The following is a 17,380-nucleotide window of genomic DNA, read 5'->3' as shown; positions in this document are numbered from 1 at the left end:
TATTCCCTCCTTCCTTTTTCCTTCCTTATCTCCCTTTACTTTCTTCCATTCTCCCTTCATCTTCCTCCTATTCCTTCTCTTTCTCTCGACCCTCCATCTCTCCTTCCTACCATTCATTCCTTTATTATCTCATTCCTTTCCTTCCTCCATTCTCTTCTTTCCTGTCCTTCTTCCATTCTCTTTTTCCCTTTCCTTCCTATCATTCTGTTCTCCATTCTCTTCTTCCCTTTCCTCCCTCTACCTTGTTTCTTTTATCTCCTTTCCAACTTTTCTTTATCTCATTTTATCTTCCTCTTCCTCCTCCTTTCCCACCTCTCTCCATATTCTTTTCCTCATATCTTTCTTTTACTCCTCCAGCTCCTCCTCCTCCATCCCCTCTACTCTTCCTCCTCTTTCTTTCAATCTTCTCTCCACCCTCTTGCATCTCTTTCTCTCCCACCTTTCCTTCCTCTCTTTCCTCCTTCCCTTAAGATCTCAAAAGGATTCGGGCTTCTTGGGTTCTCGAACATATTATGAACCATTTCGCGGAATTTGAAGGCTCGAGCCGCGGCAATCTTTGAGCAAACCCGGCTTCGAAGCTTCGTTTTAAATCAATATAGTTAGTTTTGCAATACCTGGAATTCCTGATAAAAATAAATAAATAAGAGAAGAAGGAATGTGAGTTTTAACGATGAGAAAATTCCTGAGACCGTTGATAAGAGAATGTATTCTGATGATAATGATAATAATAATGAAAGTAATAATAATGATGATGATGATAATAATAATAATAATAATAATAATAATAATAATAATAATAATAATAATAATAGCACGTGAGCGATTTCCTCCCGCCAGTGTTGAGGAAAATAAACATGAGGAAACTAATTATCATACGCAAATATACCGAGAGAGAGAGAGAGAGAGAGAGAGAGAGAGAGAGAGAGAGAGAGAATAAAAGAGAGGAGATTAAGGGTCATAATGGTGTGAGGTGACGATAAAAAATGAGGGGAAGCTTACACGACCCTTGCTCTCTCTCTCTCTCTCTCTCTCTCTCTCTCTCTCTCTCTCTCTCTCTCTCTCTCTCTCTCTCTCTCTCTCTCTCTCTCTCTCTCTCACCTGTGGTCCGAGGTGTAGGTTGTCTCTCCCGCCGTCAGTAGGTGAATGTCTTTCGCTCTCACCCACGACACCTGTAAACAAGAGGAAGAATGATAATAATAATAATGATAATAATAATGATAATAATAATAATAATAATAATAATAATAATAATAATAATAATAATAATAATAATAATAATAATAATAATAATAACAATACATGCTTACATAACATATATAAGAACTTCCTTCCTCCTCCCCTCTCTTTCACAACTACAAGATCCCTCCTTTTCCTTTCTTTTTCTTCTTTTTTCTTCTTTCTTTTCTTCTTTATTTTTTTTGCCCTTGAGGTGATTCCTTTATTGTAAAAAAACACAAAGCTACACTCCCCTTCCTTTCCTTTTCCTTTTTCTTTGAGTTTCTTCCATTCCTCTTATTCCTTCCTATCCTCTCTTCCACTCCCACTTATCTTCTGTATTTTTTTTATTTCATCTCCTTCTGCACACACAGGCACACGTACACAAGAATCCCCCCCACCCCCCACCCTTTTAACAACGACAAGCTCCTTCCCTCCCCTTCCTACAGGTTTAATCCCTTTGCTTACCGTGTAGTTGTGGAGGTTTCTGACGATGCATGTTAGGTAAGCTGTGTGGCCGAGACGAGCGTGGGTGTGAGCATTGGCGGAGGCGTTGAGGAAGGACGGGCCGACGAGCGTAGAGTATTGCACCGACTGTCGCTTGTGTGCTGGCAACTCCCGCTTCGAGCCTGAAGAAGTGAGAGAGTGGTTTGATTGTAAGAGAGGGAGTGAGTGACTGAGGGAGTGAGTAAGGGGAATAAGGGAGTGGTGAAAGGGAGAGGTTTGACCGTAAGACAGAGGGAGTGAAAGGGAGTAAGGGAGAAAAGGAGAAAGCCTGAGAGATTTATAGAGAAAACAAGAGGGAATGAGAGACGGGGAGATTAAGAGAGTAAGGGAGAGGTTCGAATCTTCAAGAGAGGGAGAGAGAGGGAAGTATTGAGTGAGTGAGGGAGGGAGAAGAGGAAAGAGAAAGAAACAAAAAAAAGGAGTGTGGAGATGAGGATGAAGGGGAAGAAGATAGACAGTGATTTAGAGAGAGAGAGAGAGAGAGAGAGAGAGAGAGAGAGAGAGAGATAGAGAGAGAGAGAGAGAGAGAGAGAGAGAGAGAGAGAGAGAGAGAGAGAGAGAGAGAGAGAGAGAGAACCAGTAAATAAGGGGAAAAATTAGAGAGAATAAATCAAGAGAATGAGAGGGAGAAAAGAGAGCGAGAGAGAGAGAGAGAGAGAGAGAGAGAGAGAGAGAGAGAGAGAGAGAGGGTTATGAGAATTAAAGAGGAGGAGGTGGAAGGAGATTGAGAGAGGGAAGGAGAGGAGAGAAGAGGAGGTTGGAGGTTGGGAAGAAGAGGAAGAAGAAGGGGAGGAAAAAAGAAGACATCAGAAAAAAAAAGGAAAAAGAAGAGGAATATAGATAGGGTGGAGAGAAGATAACAAGTAATATGAAAAGTAGTAAGAGAAAAAGAGGAGGAGGAGGAGGAGGAGGAGGAGGAGGAGGAGGAAGAGGAGAAGGAGGAAATGAAGTAAGAGTGCGTGTAAGGAAATAGTAAAAATAAGATGAAAAATGATGGAAAAGAGAGTGTGAAACGAAGAGAGGAGGAGGAGAAGGAGGAGAAGAAGGGAGATGAAAGATATTGGAAAGGGGAGAAAGAAAGAGAGAGAGGAAAAAGGAATAAGGAACATGAAGGGATAAAAGCAATAAAAAGAAATGAAAGAGAGAGAGAGAGAGAGAGAGAGAGAGAGAAAAAATAACACAACAAATAAAGAGAAAGAATCACATTATGCTAACACACACACACACACACACACACACACACACACACACACACACACACACACACACACACACACACACACGTACACATAAAAAGAAAATCACTACCGTCCCTTCCGTAGGCTCACGACTTCATATGTATGGTAATGAGGTAAAATGTGTGTTCGTGTGTGTGTGTGTGTGTGTGTGTGTGGGTGTGTGTGTGTGTGTGTGCTGATCATAATTTTTTTGGTTTATGTTGACTGAAAATCATTTGAATATTTGTTCATATATGTATTTCATCTCACTCTCTCTCTCTCTCTCTCTCTCTCAAATGTTGCAATCTCCCCAAGTTCATGGTAGCCACAAACGAGAGAGTGGAGGAAAAAGGGAAAGAAGAGGAGGAGGAGGAGGAGGAGGAGGAGGAGGAAAGAGATGAGAGTCGGACACTGATACAGGATTACGAAGTTGAAGGAGAAGGGAAGAGAGAGAGAGAGAAAATGAAATTCCCTTGTTGTCTCTCCCCACGAAAATACACACACACACACACACACACACACACACACACACACACACACACACACACACACACACACACACACACACACACATGTACGTTTGACCCTTCATATATTCCCCTCTTCAGTGACTTCTAATTCCTCCTCCTCCTCCTCCTCCTCCTCCTCCTCTTCCTCCTCCTCCTCCTCTTCCTCTTTCCACTCTTCATTTTCCCTCTCGTTCATACTGCCAAAATTAGCTTTCCTCTTCCTCCCCTTCTTCCCCTCTTATCTTTCCCCTCTCTTCCCCTTCTCCTCTTCTGGCCTTAACTATCTTTATCCTTCTTCCCTTCCCCTCATTTCCCCTTTAAATCCTCCTCTACTTCCCCTCCTGTCTACTAACAACCTTATTTCCTTCTGTTCTTTCCCCTTCCCCTGTGTTTCTTTATTCCTTATTCCCCTCTTTTTCTTTTTCTACCTCCCCTTATTCTCTTTTCTGTATATCATTTTATCTTTTTTTATTTCATCTCCTTTTTCATTCTTTTCATATATTTTTTTTCCTTTCCTTCTTGTCCCTTCTGTTTCCTTTCCATTCTTTCTTTGCTTTTCTTCCATTTCTCTTATTCTTTCCTCTCCCCTTTTTCTCTTATTATTTTTTTCTTTTTACTTCATCTCCTTTTTTATTCTTTTCATATTTCCTTTTTTTTCTATTCCCTCTTTTCTCGTATTTCCTTTCCCTTTTTTATGCAACTCCTCCATTTCTCTTATTCCTCTTATCCTTTCTGCCATTTCCTCTTTCTTGTTATCCTTGTTCTCCCCTCCTTCCTTTCTCCTCTCCCCTTCCTCGTTTTTCCCCTTTCCCTCCCCTTTCCCTCCCCTTTCCTCCATTTCCTAACGAGCTTGACTATTACTTCCCCTTCTCCAATTTCCTCTTCCCTTCAGTCATGTCTCCTCTCTTCCTCTCCCCTTAATTTAATCCTCTTTCCTCCTCTTCCTCCTTTTCTTCCTCTCATCTCATTCCCATTCCTTCTCTCGTTTCTCCATATCCTCCCTCCTCCCCCTTCTAGTTTGTCTCCTTCCTTTTCCTCTAATTTGTTATCCTCCTCTTTCTCCCCTTATCCCATCACCATTCCTTCTCTCTCGTTACTCACTTCCTTCCCTTCTTCTCTTTTATTTGTCTCCTTTGCTGTTCCTCTAATTCGTTATCCTCATCTTCCTCTCCTTATTCCTTTCCCATTCCTTCACTCTTCTTCCTCCCCTTCTTCCACTTCCCAATTCATATGTCTTAACGGTTATTCCCCTCACACCCCAACGACTGTGCCCTCCAATTTCCCCTCTCCCCTTTCCCCTCTTTTCCTTAGTTCCTCCCATCTATCCCCTTTCCATTTCCTTCCCCTCATCACGTCCCTTCCTCCTCCCCTTCACTTCCTCTCTCTCAAAAAAGTGTCTAGTCCATTAGAAGGAGGAATCTGGGGAAAAGATGGGGAAGGAAAGATAAGTTTGTGAAGTATTGAATCGAGAGAGAGAGAGAGAGAGTTAAAAAGAAACTTAAAATATTTTGAGATGAGTGAAAATGAAAGTTTGCGTCGAGAAAGTGAAAGGAAGAAAGGAAGAAAGAAAAAAAGGTGTTAGAGAGAGAGAGAGAGAGAGAGAGAGAGAGAGAGAGAGAGAGAGAGAGAGAGAGAGAGAGAGAGAGAGAGAGAGAGAGAATCATATCGTGAACATCTACTTATTAATATCCACTTTGTATCATCAACTTTGTATAGGTACTTAATATCATCCATCTATCTATCAGTCTCTCTCTATGTATCTATCCATCCTGTCTATATACCTTTCTATATCTTTATCTATATATATAAATATCTTCGTACATCCACTGGAAGTCTTTTATTGGGTAGCATGTGGCGTCTTTAACTACTTTCTTAACTCCACTAGAAAGTCAAAAATAAGAGACAGGTGGATGGGACGGACGGACGAGGGTACAAAGAAAGAATGGAGTCGTGGGTACGAAAGAGTGAATTTGCATGAGTTTGAAAATTGTTGTCCCTGGAGTGTTAAAACGCTTTCTTGAGACACAAAAAGTCGAGGAGGAAACTAGGAGTGTCCTCTGCGTGTGTGTGTGTGTGCGTGTGTGGAGTTCAAAGGTGAGGGGGGACGTGAATGCCAAAACAGAAACAAAACCAAGGAGTCAAAAGTTTATACTAGACGAAAAGAAGGAAGGAGTGAGGGAGGAGGGAGAGAAGAAAAGAGAAGACGCAGAGACACAAAACAATACCAAGGAAAGCGGAAGACGAGAGAACAGGAGACAGGGACAAGAGAGGAGAGAAGAGGAGAGGAGAAACAGAGAATAAAGAGGAAGAGAGAGAGGGGAGGAAAGAGAAAGGGAGAGAGAGAGAGGCGTGAGAGAGAGAAGGGGAGAACGTCAATCAGGTTAGGGAAAGTGGGGTGAGAGTTGATACAAAATGAAACGCTGTGGGGAATGTTGTTAGGTTAGGAGAGAGAGAGAGAGAGAGAGAGAGACTTTAAATACCTTGACATTCGCAGAAAAAAAAGGTTTACGTCAAAAAAGTGAAAAAAAAAATGGGTTAGAGAGAGAGAGAGAGAGAGAGAGAGAGAGAGAGAGAGAGAGACTTAAAATACCTTGACATTCGCAGAAAAAGAAAGTTTATATAAAAAAAGTGAAAAAAAAAATTAGAGAGAGAGAGAGAGAGAGAGAGAGAGAATCTGTGTCTAGGTTAAGATAATAAACAATGCCTTATGGGAATACTGTTTTCAAAACCTCCTGTGCGCAATACATTTTCTCTCTCAAGCCGTGCACAAAATCATACCAATACTTTCCCTGGAGACTCACTCAGTAATTCCGAACACATTTTAGGATTCGCTGCTGTGCCTCCGCTTCGTTGTAATGGTGATACAGTACAGCAAAGGGAGTGTCTTTCTTTGTTTCACTGCGATCTAGCGACTCTATACCTCGTGTTCTAAAACGTATCGCCACCTCACTTTGCCTGTTTGAAAAGCCTGTCGTGGTGTGCTGTTTTGTGATGCCATTAATAGTTTTACACGACTTATGCAACTTGAATGGAAAAAAATCACCCTTGAAAACCCGGTTAATCTTATCTATGGCATGAAGAAATAGTCGTAATAAGATATTGTCACCTCAGTTCGCCTGTTTGAAGAGCCTCTCGTGGAAGTTGCTGGGATTTCACTGTACTGTTTTGTGATGCCATTGATAATTTTGCCCGACTTCTGGACTTTGAACGGGTAAAAGCACCCTTGAAAACCCGGTTAATCTCATCTGTGGCTTGAAGAAATAGTCGTAATAAAAAAATAGTCACTTCACTTTGCCACTTTGAAAAGCCTCTCGTGGAAGTTGCTCGGATTTCACTGTACTATTTTGTGATCCCAGTGATAGTTTTACCCGACTTCTGGACCTTGAACGGGGAAAACACATGAAAACCCAGTTAATCTTCTCTGTGGGCTTGGGTTAGGTTAGGTTAGATTACGTTAGTTTAGATTAGGTTAGGTTAGGTTAGTCGCAATGGGAGCGCGATACGTTTAATAATATGGAACTATGTCGAAGCACTTAAAAGAAACTGGGGCCACAATGTTTATGAATTATTTCGCACGGGAGTGGTTTGGCTCGCGTGTCCAGGCCAGGCTGTACCGGGAAAGTGGCGGGAACAACAGCAATCATCGACGAAATATCACCGGAGGAAGAGGCGGGCAGCTGCAGCATTTGTTTTCACTGTAACGAAAGGAACTCGAGGGCAAGCTCACGAAACCAGCTCACGGGCAAACACCAGCGACAAGAAGTGAGGCAGAAAAATGCTTGTTGCTTCTCTGAAATAATATGTAACTCAGTGGCCGATAGAGAGTTGTCTTGATACTCTTCTTTTGTCCAACCTGTGTACTTATTGCCTTGTTGGAAAAAGAGACGGAAGGCTAAGACAGACCTAGACCTTTGTGGATAAAGAAAGTGTTATAGAGAAAGAGACAGAAGGTGAGACATAGAAAATGAGATGAGAAGAGGAAAAACGAATAGAAAAAAAAAAGAGGAAGAAAGAGGATGAAAAATATAGCTGAGAGAAGAATGTAATGAGAATAGAAAAAAAAGAAGGAAAAAAAGAAAAAATGAATAAGAGGAAGAAAGAGCAAAATAAAATATATCTGAGAGGAAAATATGATGAGAAGAAAAGTAAAAAAGAAGAAAGAGGAAGAAAGAGAAAGAAAAGTAAAGAAAAACAAGGAGAGAGGAAAACGTTCTTGATGGAAAAATGAAGTATCGGAAGAAGGAACAAAGACCCCACGGGAAATAACATCTTGGACTCACTGCAATTACAAGATTAGAAGCGGGATATGCAAACTTCACAAGAACATCACCGAGCACTTGATCCTGACTCCGGTTCAAGAAGCTCACCTGCGGACACAAACTCTCACGCGATTGGTGATTACGTGGAGGAGGTTGTTTTTCATGTTTTCAGCCTCAAGTTGATTGGAGGTGACGGATATTAGTATTGCAAGAGAACTGAGTGTCTTCGTAGCATCAGAATAACTACTACTTGGTTGCAATTTGAAGGAGAGAGAGAGAGAGAGAGAGCGCGGAAGGGTAAAGGTCGGGGTGTGTCAGTGAGTGGGAAAATCTACGGTGGCGGAGTACCACATTTCATTTAATATTGTACTGTTTTGAGATGTTCTACGAGAGAGAGAGAGAGAGAGAGAGAGAGAGAGAGAGAGAGAGAGAGAGAGAGAGAGAGGGACTAGATAATGAGGGGAGATAAGGGGTGATGAGGAAGGAATGAGGGGAAGAGAGTGGAGGAGAAAGGGATGAATGAGAGGGATAATACACAACGAGTCTGGTACGAATAACGAGGAGGAGGAGGAGGTGTAGGTGGAGGAGGAGGAGGGTTTTGGAACATCTGTATAGGACAAAAGAGAGTCCTATTATTAGCTAGATTGAGCCAGTCTGCGAAGCCTCTTATGAGGTACACACACACACACACACACACACACACACACACACACACACACACACACACACACACACGAAGCACCATGGAAACGGGATAATGTCACCAGTGTGTGTGTGTTCCAAGCAGCAATTTCCGAGCTTTTCGTTGGAAATATTTTTACTTCCGTCTCTCTCTTTCTCTTTCCTTTCTCTCTTTCTCTCTTTTTCTCTTTCTCTCTTTCTCTCTCTCTCAATCATCGGTCCAACAATGTCTTTTAGTTGACCAGGAGAGAGAGAGAGAGAGAGAGAGAGAGAGAGAGAGATTGAAAGGGGAGGCTTTAAGGAAATAGGTTTATTGAGTTAGTTTATTAGACAGAGAGAGAGAGAGAGAGAGAGAGACCCGCCTTCGCCGCCCCCTGGGTTTTACGCTTGCCCACACCCTCCCCTACAAGGCATTAACTTCTCGCCCCTGGCCTTCCCTCATGGGTACTGCGATGCCTTCCAACAGCAGCCGGCAGCGCAGAGGGTGCTGGGATGATCTTCGCATTGTATCGGCCAATCTGTGGGGATTCCACACGAACGTAGGCGAGCTCACGCACAACTTTGTTCGTGTGCACAACGCTGACTTAGTGTTCGTGTCCGAGACCTTCCTGGACAACAATGTGTCCCAAAACTATGTGCAAATAAAAGGATATTCAGCCTGGGTCAGGAAGGATCGGAATACACAGAGCGAAGGGGTTGCCCTCTGTTACAAATCATCTCTCAGTGTTGTGGTGCTGGACACGCCCATTGCCGCGGGGCTCGAGGGGTGAAATGTTAAAAGTGCTCGGTGTCGGAGGCCGCGGGACACTATGTGCGGGCTGTTACAGACTCCTATCACAACGACCAGCCCTGACGCCATACCTATCTGACAACCTCGACCGCTTCAGGACGGCCCTCCAGTGAACATGTATATGATCAGTAGGCCTGTGTAATTGTATATTATTGGATATTGTATGTTATTCTATTTTTCATTAGTAGTGTAGATTAGCAGAGGGTCGGTTATTAGATAGGACTCACCATAAAACCTTTAGCCGGTAAATCCCCTAAAAAAGCTCAAGATGTAGTATACATAAGAGAGAGAGAGAGAGAGAGAGAGAGAGCACAGTGGACTCGCTTCAAAGTCAAAGGCAGACAGCAAGCGAGTCTTTCTTCCTTACTTTATTTTTCTTTTGTATTTAATGATCTCTCTCTCTCTCTCTCTCTCTCTCTCTCTCTCTCTCTCTCTCTCTCTCTCTCTCTCACATTTTTTTTATCACCCAAAATATATTCAAGCGGATAAAAAAAGAGAAAAAGAGATCTTGTGTCTCACTGAAAATGGCATCAGGCACGATTTGTATTTTTTTTCTTTTTTTTTGTGCTTTTTTCTCCTTTTTTTCTTTTTTTTTATCCTTATTTGTTTCTTTTATCTTCGAACCTGATTCCTCCATTCACTGCTGCCAAAGGGTAAGATTAAGACTTCTATCTCTGTGTCGTTTTCTCTCTCTCTCTCTCTCTCTCTCTCTCCTTTATTCTTCTTTCCTCTCCAGTAAGTCAGTAATGTTAGCAATTTACTTTTTTTTTTAATTTTCAAGTTTATCTTTTTGCTATATATATTTTTTTCGTTTGTCTTCACGTTTCCTTCTCTTTCCTGCATTTTGTTCTTGGCATTTTTTTCATATATTTCATTTAGCTATTAATGTTGTCTAATTTTGTTCAGGAGTTACTAATTGACTTTTCTGGATTGTTTTCACTCTATCTTTTCTTCTTTATTACTTCGTTTGTCTTCCATTTTTCTCTCCTGCATTTCTCCTTGGCACTTGCTTATTTGATCTTGCTAATTCTGTTATTTTCTTAGTTTGCTCAGAGATGTTACTTATTGAATTTTCTCTTTATTCGGTTTTTCTTTTATTTCTCTATATTTTTTTCGTTTTTCGCTCTTTCATTGCTGCCACTTCTTCTTGACACTTGTTTATTTGGGTTCGCTAATTCTGTTCTGTTCTTATTTTGCTCAGAAATGTTACTAATTGACTTCTATTTTTGTTTTTCAGTTTATCTTCTTTTTATGATTATTTCGTTCGAGAGTCTTTCCCATTTTTTTCTTTCCTGCATTTTGTCTTGTCATGTGTTATTTGATTTAACTAATTCTGCTCTATTCTTATTTGTTCTTTCTTTTTATAGTTTAATTTCCGTGTGTGACGAGAGAAAAAAAAATTACAGATACTAGAGAATTAAGAAAAAAAAATCATATTGCATGCGCATTACCCGTCCAGTTAGGTTATGAGTGAGCTGTCTAACATTGCACATTAGTCTCATCAATCTCATTCTTTTCCTTGGCTTTTTCCATCCTGATTCGTGTTCTATTATTGTGCTTGACGAGGGAGAGAAAAATACGCATATCAAGTTCGTATTACCTGGCTAGGAATGGCCAGACGTCTAGTGTTACAAAGCCAGCTAGATATTATTCGAGTGTTTCATCATGCGTGTGTGTGTGTGTGTGTGTGTGTGTGTGTGTGTGTGTGTGTGTGTGTGTGTGTGTGTGTGCGTGATTATATGACTGCGGCTACATCCTCGTCTGACGCAACGCAGTGAGAGAGAGAGAGAGAGAGAGAGAGAGAGAGAGAGAGAGAGAGAGAGAGAGAGAGAGAGAGAGAGAGAGAGAGAGAGAGAGAGAGAGAGAGAGAGAGACAGAGACAGACAGAGACAGAGACACAACATTACAGAAACAAAAAGAATCACTCAAGTTAAAAAATCCATACAACTAAGACTATCATGGTACAGCAAATCCCTTCCAGTCGTCCGGAGCGAGAGTCAAGCTGCAGGGAGTTGCTGGTCACGTCTTTCCGCCTGAATATGTCATGGTACACTGCAGAGGCGAGTGGGGAAGCGTGCAACAGTCAGTCCTACACGCCCTCTTTTTACTTTACTAGGACGGCAACGGCTTAGAAGGAAAGAAATTGGCGCTGACCTCAAGTTTGATTTGTCAGTGCTTCCTTATTGATAGACACCGTAAGACACATTCATGGTACACTGCAGAGGCGAGGGGGGAAGCGCGCAACAGTCCTACCTACACGCCTTCCCTTCCCTTTACTAGGACGGCATCGGCTTAAAGGGAAAGAGATTGGCGCTGACCTCAAGTTGCGTGTCTGGGTGTAACGTTTGAAATGTTAGTAGTGTTTCCTTATTGATAGAGATAGTAAGACACACATGTTACACTACAGTGGCGAGGTCCTACACGCCCCCCTAAAGGCTTAAAAGAAAGAGATTGGCGCTGACCTCAAGTTGCGTGTCTGGGTGTAACGTTTGAAATGTTAGTAGTGTTTCCTTATTGATAGAGAGAGTAAGACACACATGTTACACTACAGAGGCGAGGTCCTACACGTCCCCCCCCCCAAAGGCTTACATAAATGAAAGAGATTGGCCCTGACCTCAAGTTGCGTGTCTGGGTTTAACGTTTGATATGTCAGTATTTCGTTATTGATAGAGATAGTAGAATTTACTCACAGGACGTTATCGGCTTAAAGAAAAGATTGGTGTGGTTTTCGAGTTGTGTCTGGGGCTTAACCTTTGTCATGAAAGTGTTTCGTTATTGATAGCAATTGTAAAACACACTCCCAGGACGTTATCGGTTTACAAAAGAAAGATTTCGGTTGTTCGTATGCTGTCTCTGGCTCTGACCCTTGTCGTAATTGTTTATTCATCGTTAGAAATTGTAAAACGATAATGTAGAACGTTATCGGGTTGTTGCATTTAGCCTTAACCTTTGTCTTACCAGTGTTCTCTTAATATTGCTTTTGAGAATAAGTAACACAGAATAATAAGATAGATTGTGCACCTGTATCTAGCCTTCACCTTTGTCTTACCAGTGTTCTCTTAATATTGCTTTTGAGAATAAGTAACATAGAATAGTAAGATAGATTGTGTACCTGTATCTAGCCTTAACCTTTGTCTTACCAGTGTTCTCTTAATATCGCTTTTGAGAATAAGTAACATAGAATAGTAAGATAGATTGTGTACCTGTATCTAGCCTTAACCTTTGTCTTACCAGTGTTTTCTTAATATCGCTTTTGAGAATAAGTAACATAGAATAAGTAAGATAGATTGTGTAGCTCTATCTAGCCTTAACCTTTGTCTCAGCAGTGTTCTCTCATCATTATTACATTTGACGTCATGAATCGATGGAACAAGTAACATTTTCCCCTCGTCCACTTTTTATCCGGGTAACCATTTCTACTTAACTCTCTTCTCCTCTCATTCGGACCGAGGCATAAAAAAGTCTAATTTCTCGTGACCCTAAACCGAGTGGCTTCTAATTTAGCAATTCAATGAGCACCGTGACCTGACGTACTGCACCGCATACCTCAGGGAACTGAGAGAGAGAGAGAGAGAGAGAGAGAGAGAGAGAGAGAGAGAGAGAGAGAGAGAGAGAGAGAGAGAGAGAGAGAGAGAGAGAGAGAGAGAGAGAGAGAGAGAGAGAGAGAGATAGATATATAGATAGATAGATAGATAATTAGATATGTAGATAGATAAAGACCAAGAAAGTGAAAGAGAGATAGAGAAAATAAGAAGAGAGATAGAGAAGAAAAAGCCAAAGAGCGAGAGCGAGAGAGAGAGAGAGAGAGAGAGAGAGAGAGAGAGAGAGAGAGAGAGAGAGAGAGAGAGAGAGAGAGAGAGAGAGAGTAATCAGCCCGCCTGCCTTACTTAGTGAATTAAAATCATAAATATAGCGAAAACATGGGTTAGATATTAAATTATTCCATACACGTGACCCCACACACTCATTGAGAGAGAGAGAGAGAGAGAGAGAGAGAGAGAGAGAGAGAGAGAGAGAGAGAGAGAGAGAGAGAGAGAGAGAGAGAGAGAGAGAGTAATCAGCGACACATCACACACACCATAATCACTGCCACCACCACCACTATCACCACCACCACCGCTGCCTGTCCGCCTGTCTCGTGCGTGTCGGCCACAGGTAACAAGGCTGAGAGGTGCGCGGCGCCTCACCTCCCAATTAGTGGCGGGTATGTTGGTACTCGGAAGGGCTTGAAAGGGAAGTTGGCGTGTTCGATTTTTGTTTAGTGTGTGTGTGTGTGTGTGTGTGTGTGTGTGTGTGTGTGTGTGTGTGTGTGTGTGTGTTTCTCCTTTATTTTTGGACTTGATTTGTATGTATTGGTTGTTTTCTTTGTTTTTTGATTAGTTGTTGATTATATTTTGTTTTTCCTTTGTTTTAAGTTGGTGTATTTTAATATTTTTTCTTTGTTTTGATCTCTTGTGCTTTATAAAAATTGTCTTTCTGTTTCTACTTTGTTGGTTTCTATTGCAGTTTTCTTTATTTTCTTCTTTTGGTCTCTGCTTTTTGTTTTCCTTCATTTTGTTTACGTAGATGATCGATTGGACTGACTTTTTTTTATTTTGATCTGTGGGTTTTTGGTATTTATTTTTCTTTCATCTTTCCTATTTACTTGTGTTTTTATTGTTTTCCTTAATATCCATGTTTTTTTGTATCCATTTAATTACTGTTCTTACTTATTTCGTATGTATTAACCTTTTTTTCCTTAATTTTTTATCTTTTTTTTTGTATATATTTTTCCTTCTTTTTATACATACTTGGTTTGTGCTGAGCTTTTTCTTAGTTCTTAGCTTTTCTTCCTTGTATATGAAGATATCCGTTACTTAGCGTTAGGGACGTTCTTTCCCTAATTGGAGGAGTTGTCGAGCTGCACAAATTGATCCTCAGTCTTCGTCCTCAATTCTCAGGCTTAGTGCAATTGGGGTCTTGTATAATTGGAGGACCTGTCGGGCTGCTTAAATTGGTCCTCGGTCTCGTTGTAATCATTGGTGTTTGTGAAATTGGTGCCTTTGTAAAATTAGATTCTTGATGCAATGCGAACCCCATCATAAATAGTTCCTTCTTTCTGAGTATAGTCGTAAGCTGAAGTTAGAAAGAGTGATGAGTGTTAGTGTTGCCCTCTATGTGAAAGACGCCTTGAAAGTCCCCCCATCAATTAGTTTTATTTTGATATATGTTTGTAGTTGGTTATGTAATAGTCTCTCTTCATCTTAGCTTCCTCCTCTCTCTCTCTCTCTCTCTCTCACTCTTTATCTATCTATCTATCAATCTATCTATCTCTTTGTATTACTCTTATTCTCTCTGTTCTACTCACTTTCCTTCTCTTCCATTTCTTTTCTCCTACCACGTTTTCTTCTCCGTATTTTCTCTTCTTCTCTCTTCTTTTTGTTATCATGTCTTCTCCCCTCGCTTTCTCTTTCTCTCTCTCTATCCTTCCTCCTTTTCTTTGCTCCTTTCCATAATAATGCTATGTAGTGAATCTGGTATACACACACACACACACTCACACACACACACACACACACACACACACACACACACACACACACACACACACACACACACACACACACACACACACACACACACACACACACACACACACACACACACACACACACACACACACACACACACACACACACACTCTATAATCCTCAAACTTTTGTCTCTTTCTTCTTCTTTTCTTTATCCTTTTTCCTTTAACTTGATCCCTTCCTCCTCCTCCTCCTCCTCCTCCTCCTCCTCCTCCTCCTCCTCCTCCTCCTCCTCTACCTTAAGCTCTATAGCACCGTAAATGAATCTAAATAAACCACAACACCGTCTGTAATTGGACATGGAGGAGGAGGAGGAGGAGGAGGAGTAATGGGAAGGTAAAAGAGGTAAGGAAATGGCATAGGAAGACCAGGGAGGAGGAGGAGGAGGAGGAGGAGGAGACGACAAATGTTCCTCCAGTTAACATTAAGCAGTGAAGAGGTTGAGGAAGAGGAGAAAATAGTGAAGGAGATTGGGAGGGATTGAGAGAGAGAGAGAGAGAGAGAGAGAGAGAGAGAGAGAGAGAGAGAGAGAGAGAGAGAGAGAGAGAGAGAGAGAGAGAGAGAGAGAGAGAGAGAGAGAGAGAGAGAGAGAGAGAGAGAGAGAGAGAGAGAGTAAAAGGAACTTAATAATATCTTGACATGAGCGAAAGTGAAAGTTTGCGACAAAGAAAGTGAAAAAAAAGATTAAAAAATGTGTGAGAGAGAGAGAGAGAGAGAGAGAGAGAGAGAGAGAGAGAGAGAGAGAGAGAGAGAGAGAGAGAGAGAGAGAGAGAGAGAGAGAGAAAGGGTTGAGAGAGAGAGAGAGAGAGAGAGAGAGAGAGAGAGAGAGAGAGAGAGAGAGAGAGAGAGAGAGAGAGAGAGAGAGAGAGAGAGAGAGAGAGAGAGAGAGAGAGAGAGAGAGCATTGCCTTGAGGGTACGACAACAGGTGCCAGGAATTGGTTTTCGAAAATGTAATTAAGATAAATCGATAAAGATGAATGGGCTGATAGACAAAGCCGAATAAAGGATGTAGGAGGAAAAATAGACAGCCAGGCGACCCGATAGATAATAATTAGAGGCAATGCTGTAGATGTATCGGCCTATTGGCAGGTCGATAGGTAGATAGATAGATAGATAGAAGGATAGATGGATGTTTTGGTAGATAGATAAATATGTAGATTGAAGAATAGCCAGACCTATAGGTATAGAGAAAGAGCGATAGATAGATAGATAGATAAGTAGATAGATAGAAAGGTAGATAGTAAGTTTTAGAAGAATGAATATAAATCAGTACGAGAGAGAGGAAGAGGCGGAGGAGGAGGAGGAGGAGGAGGAGGAGGAGGAGGAGGAGTAGGAGGAGGAGGAGGAGTAGGAGGAGGAGGAGGAGGAAAGCGTGCGAGGTTGGAAGCATTCGTGGAAAAGAGGAGGATGCTCATGCTCTCTCTCTCTCTCTCTCTGTACTAATTTTTCTTTGCCTTTTGTTCTCTTTTCGTTCTTTTTCTTTCATCGTCAATTTCCTTTCATGCTTTTCTTCGTATTTTTCTCGATCTTCCAATATTTTCTCTATTCCTTTATTCATTCAACTTTTCCAAATTCGTTTTCTTTCTTTCTTTGCTTTATCGAGTTTTGTGTCTTCTCTCTCTCTCTCTCATCCATTGCTATCCAGATTTATTGCTCCTTCACATTTTTTTCTTTTGTTTTCTTCTTTCTTCTTTCTTATCTTTTTCTTCTCTTTTTTTAACGTGATGATGATAATGATGTTTTATTTATTTATTTATTTTATTTTACTTTTTTCTTTCTTTCTTCTTTTTTTTTTTCATTTTTTGTGTGAATTCTCTTTAGTGGTGTGTGTGTACGAAACGTCTATCAATGGACGGCTTTAGTAACTCGCGTGTATGCATTTATGTATGTATGCATGTACTGTGTATGTATGTATGTATGTATGTATGTATGTATGTATGTATATTTGCCTCTATTTATTTTTACTGCCCCGCACGAACGAAAAATTGTGAAATATTGCTCATAATATTTTTTGATAGAGAGGGAGAGGAGGAAAAACGGAGGGGAAGTAAAGTAGGGAGAAAAAGAGAAAGGAGAGACAGGAAAGATAGGAACAGCAAGGGAGTGTAGCTTTCTTTTTATCTATCTATCTAAGTTCCTGTCTATCTAGCTGTTTGTTTAGCTTTTTGTATTTCTAAGAATTTCAATATATATCTGAATCTCTAATTTCTTCCGTCTACTTTTCAGGGAACATGGAAGAAGAGAGACGATCCCATGAAGACAAAAAGTAAGTGAAGATATATATATATAAGTTCATCATATTTATCATTATCATCAACCATTACTTGCGCACAGAGTAAGGTAAAGCTCTTTCACAACTTCATAACATCATCAACCTATCTATCTCCTTGATGTTAGCGTTCTCGATCCTGCTCCATCAAATGCTCCAGTTTCTCTTTGTTTATACCCTGTGAACGTTTCCATCTCACTCTGCGCTTATTCCTCTGCTCTCTCGAGTGCTTCTCCGTTACTCCGCTTTTCAATCATGAGTTTAACGTTTGATGTGACCTGACCGAGTCCCCTATTTGTTGCTATCGCCTTTAGAAACACAGATAGAGGTTGTAAACGAGAAATATAAAGAAAAATGGAAAT

At 41.0% G+C, this 17,380-nt stretch overlaps 1 protein-coding gene across 1 annotated transcript in view; it reads right to left on the bottom strand.

The window, feature by feature from the left end:
* Nucleotides 1–17,380, bottom strand: part of LOC127007915 (uncharacterized) — an 86,079-nt gene that overhangs the window by 40,637 nt on the left and 28,062 nt on the right. The window contains exons 2-3 of the mRNA XM_050879402.1: nucleotides 1,684–1,844; nucleotides 1,099–1,169 (exon numbers count right to left, since the gene is read on the bottom strand). Coding sequence (XP_050735359.1) covers nucleotides 1,099–1,169; nucleotides 1,684–1,844 — 232 coding nt within the window. The remainder of the gene's footprint in view (nucleotides 1–1,098; nucleotides 1,170–1,683; nucleotides 1,845–17,380) is intronic.

This window comes from Eriocheir sinensis, chromosome 36, assembly GCF_024679095.1.
Source record: "Eriocheir sinensis breed Jianghai 21 chromosome 36, ASM2467909v1, whole genome shotgun sequence".
Classification (NCBI taxonomy): Eukaryota; Metazoa; Arthropoda; class Malacostraca; order Decapoda; family Varunidae; genus Eriocheir; species Eriocheir sinensis.
The sequence above is the reverse complement of the archived record's forward strand: the minus strand, read 5'-3'. Positions and strand labels throughout refer to the sequence as shown.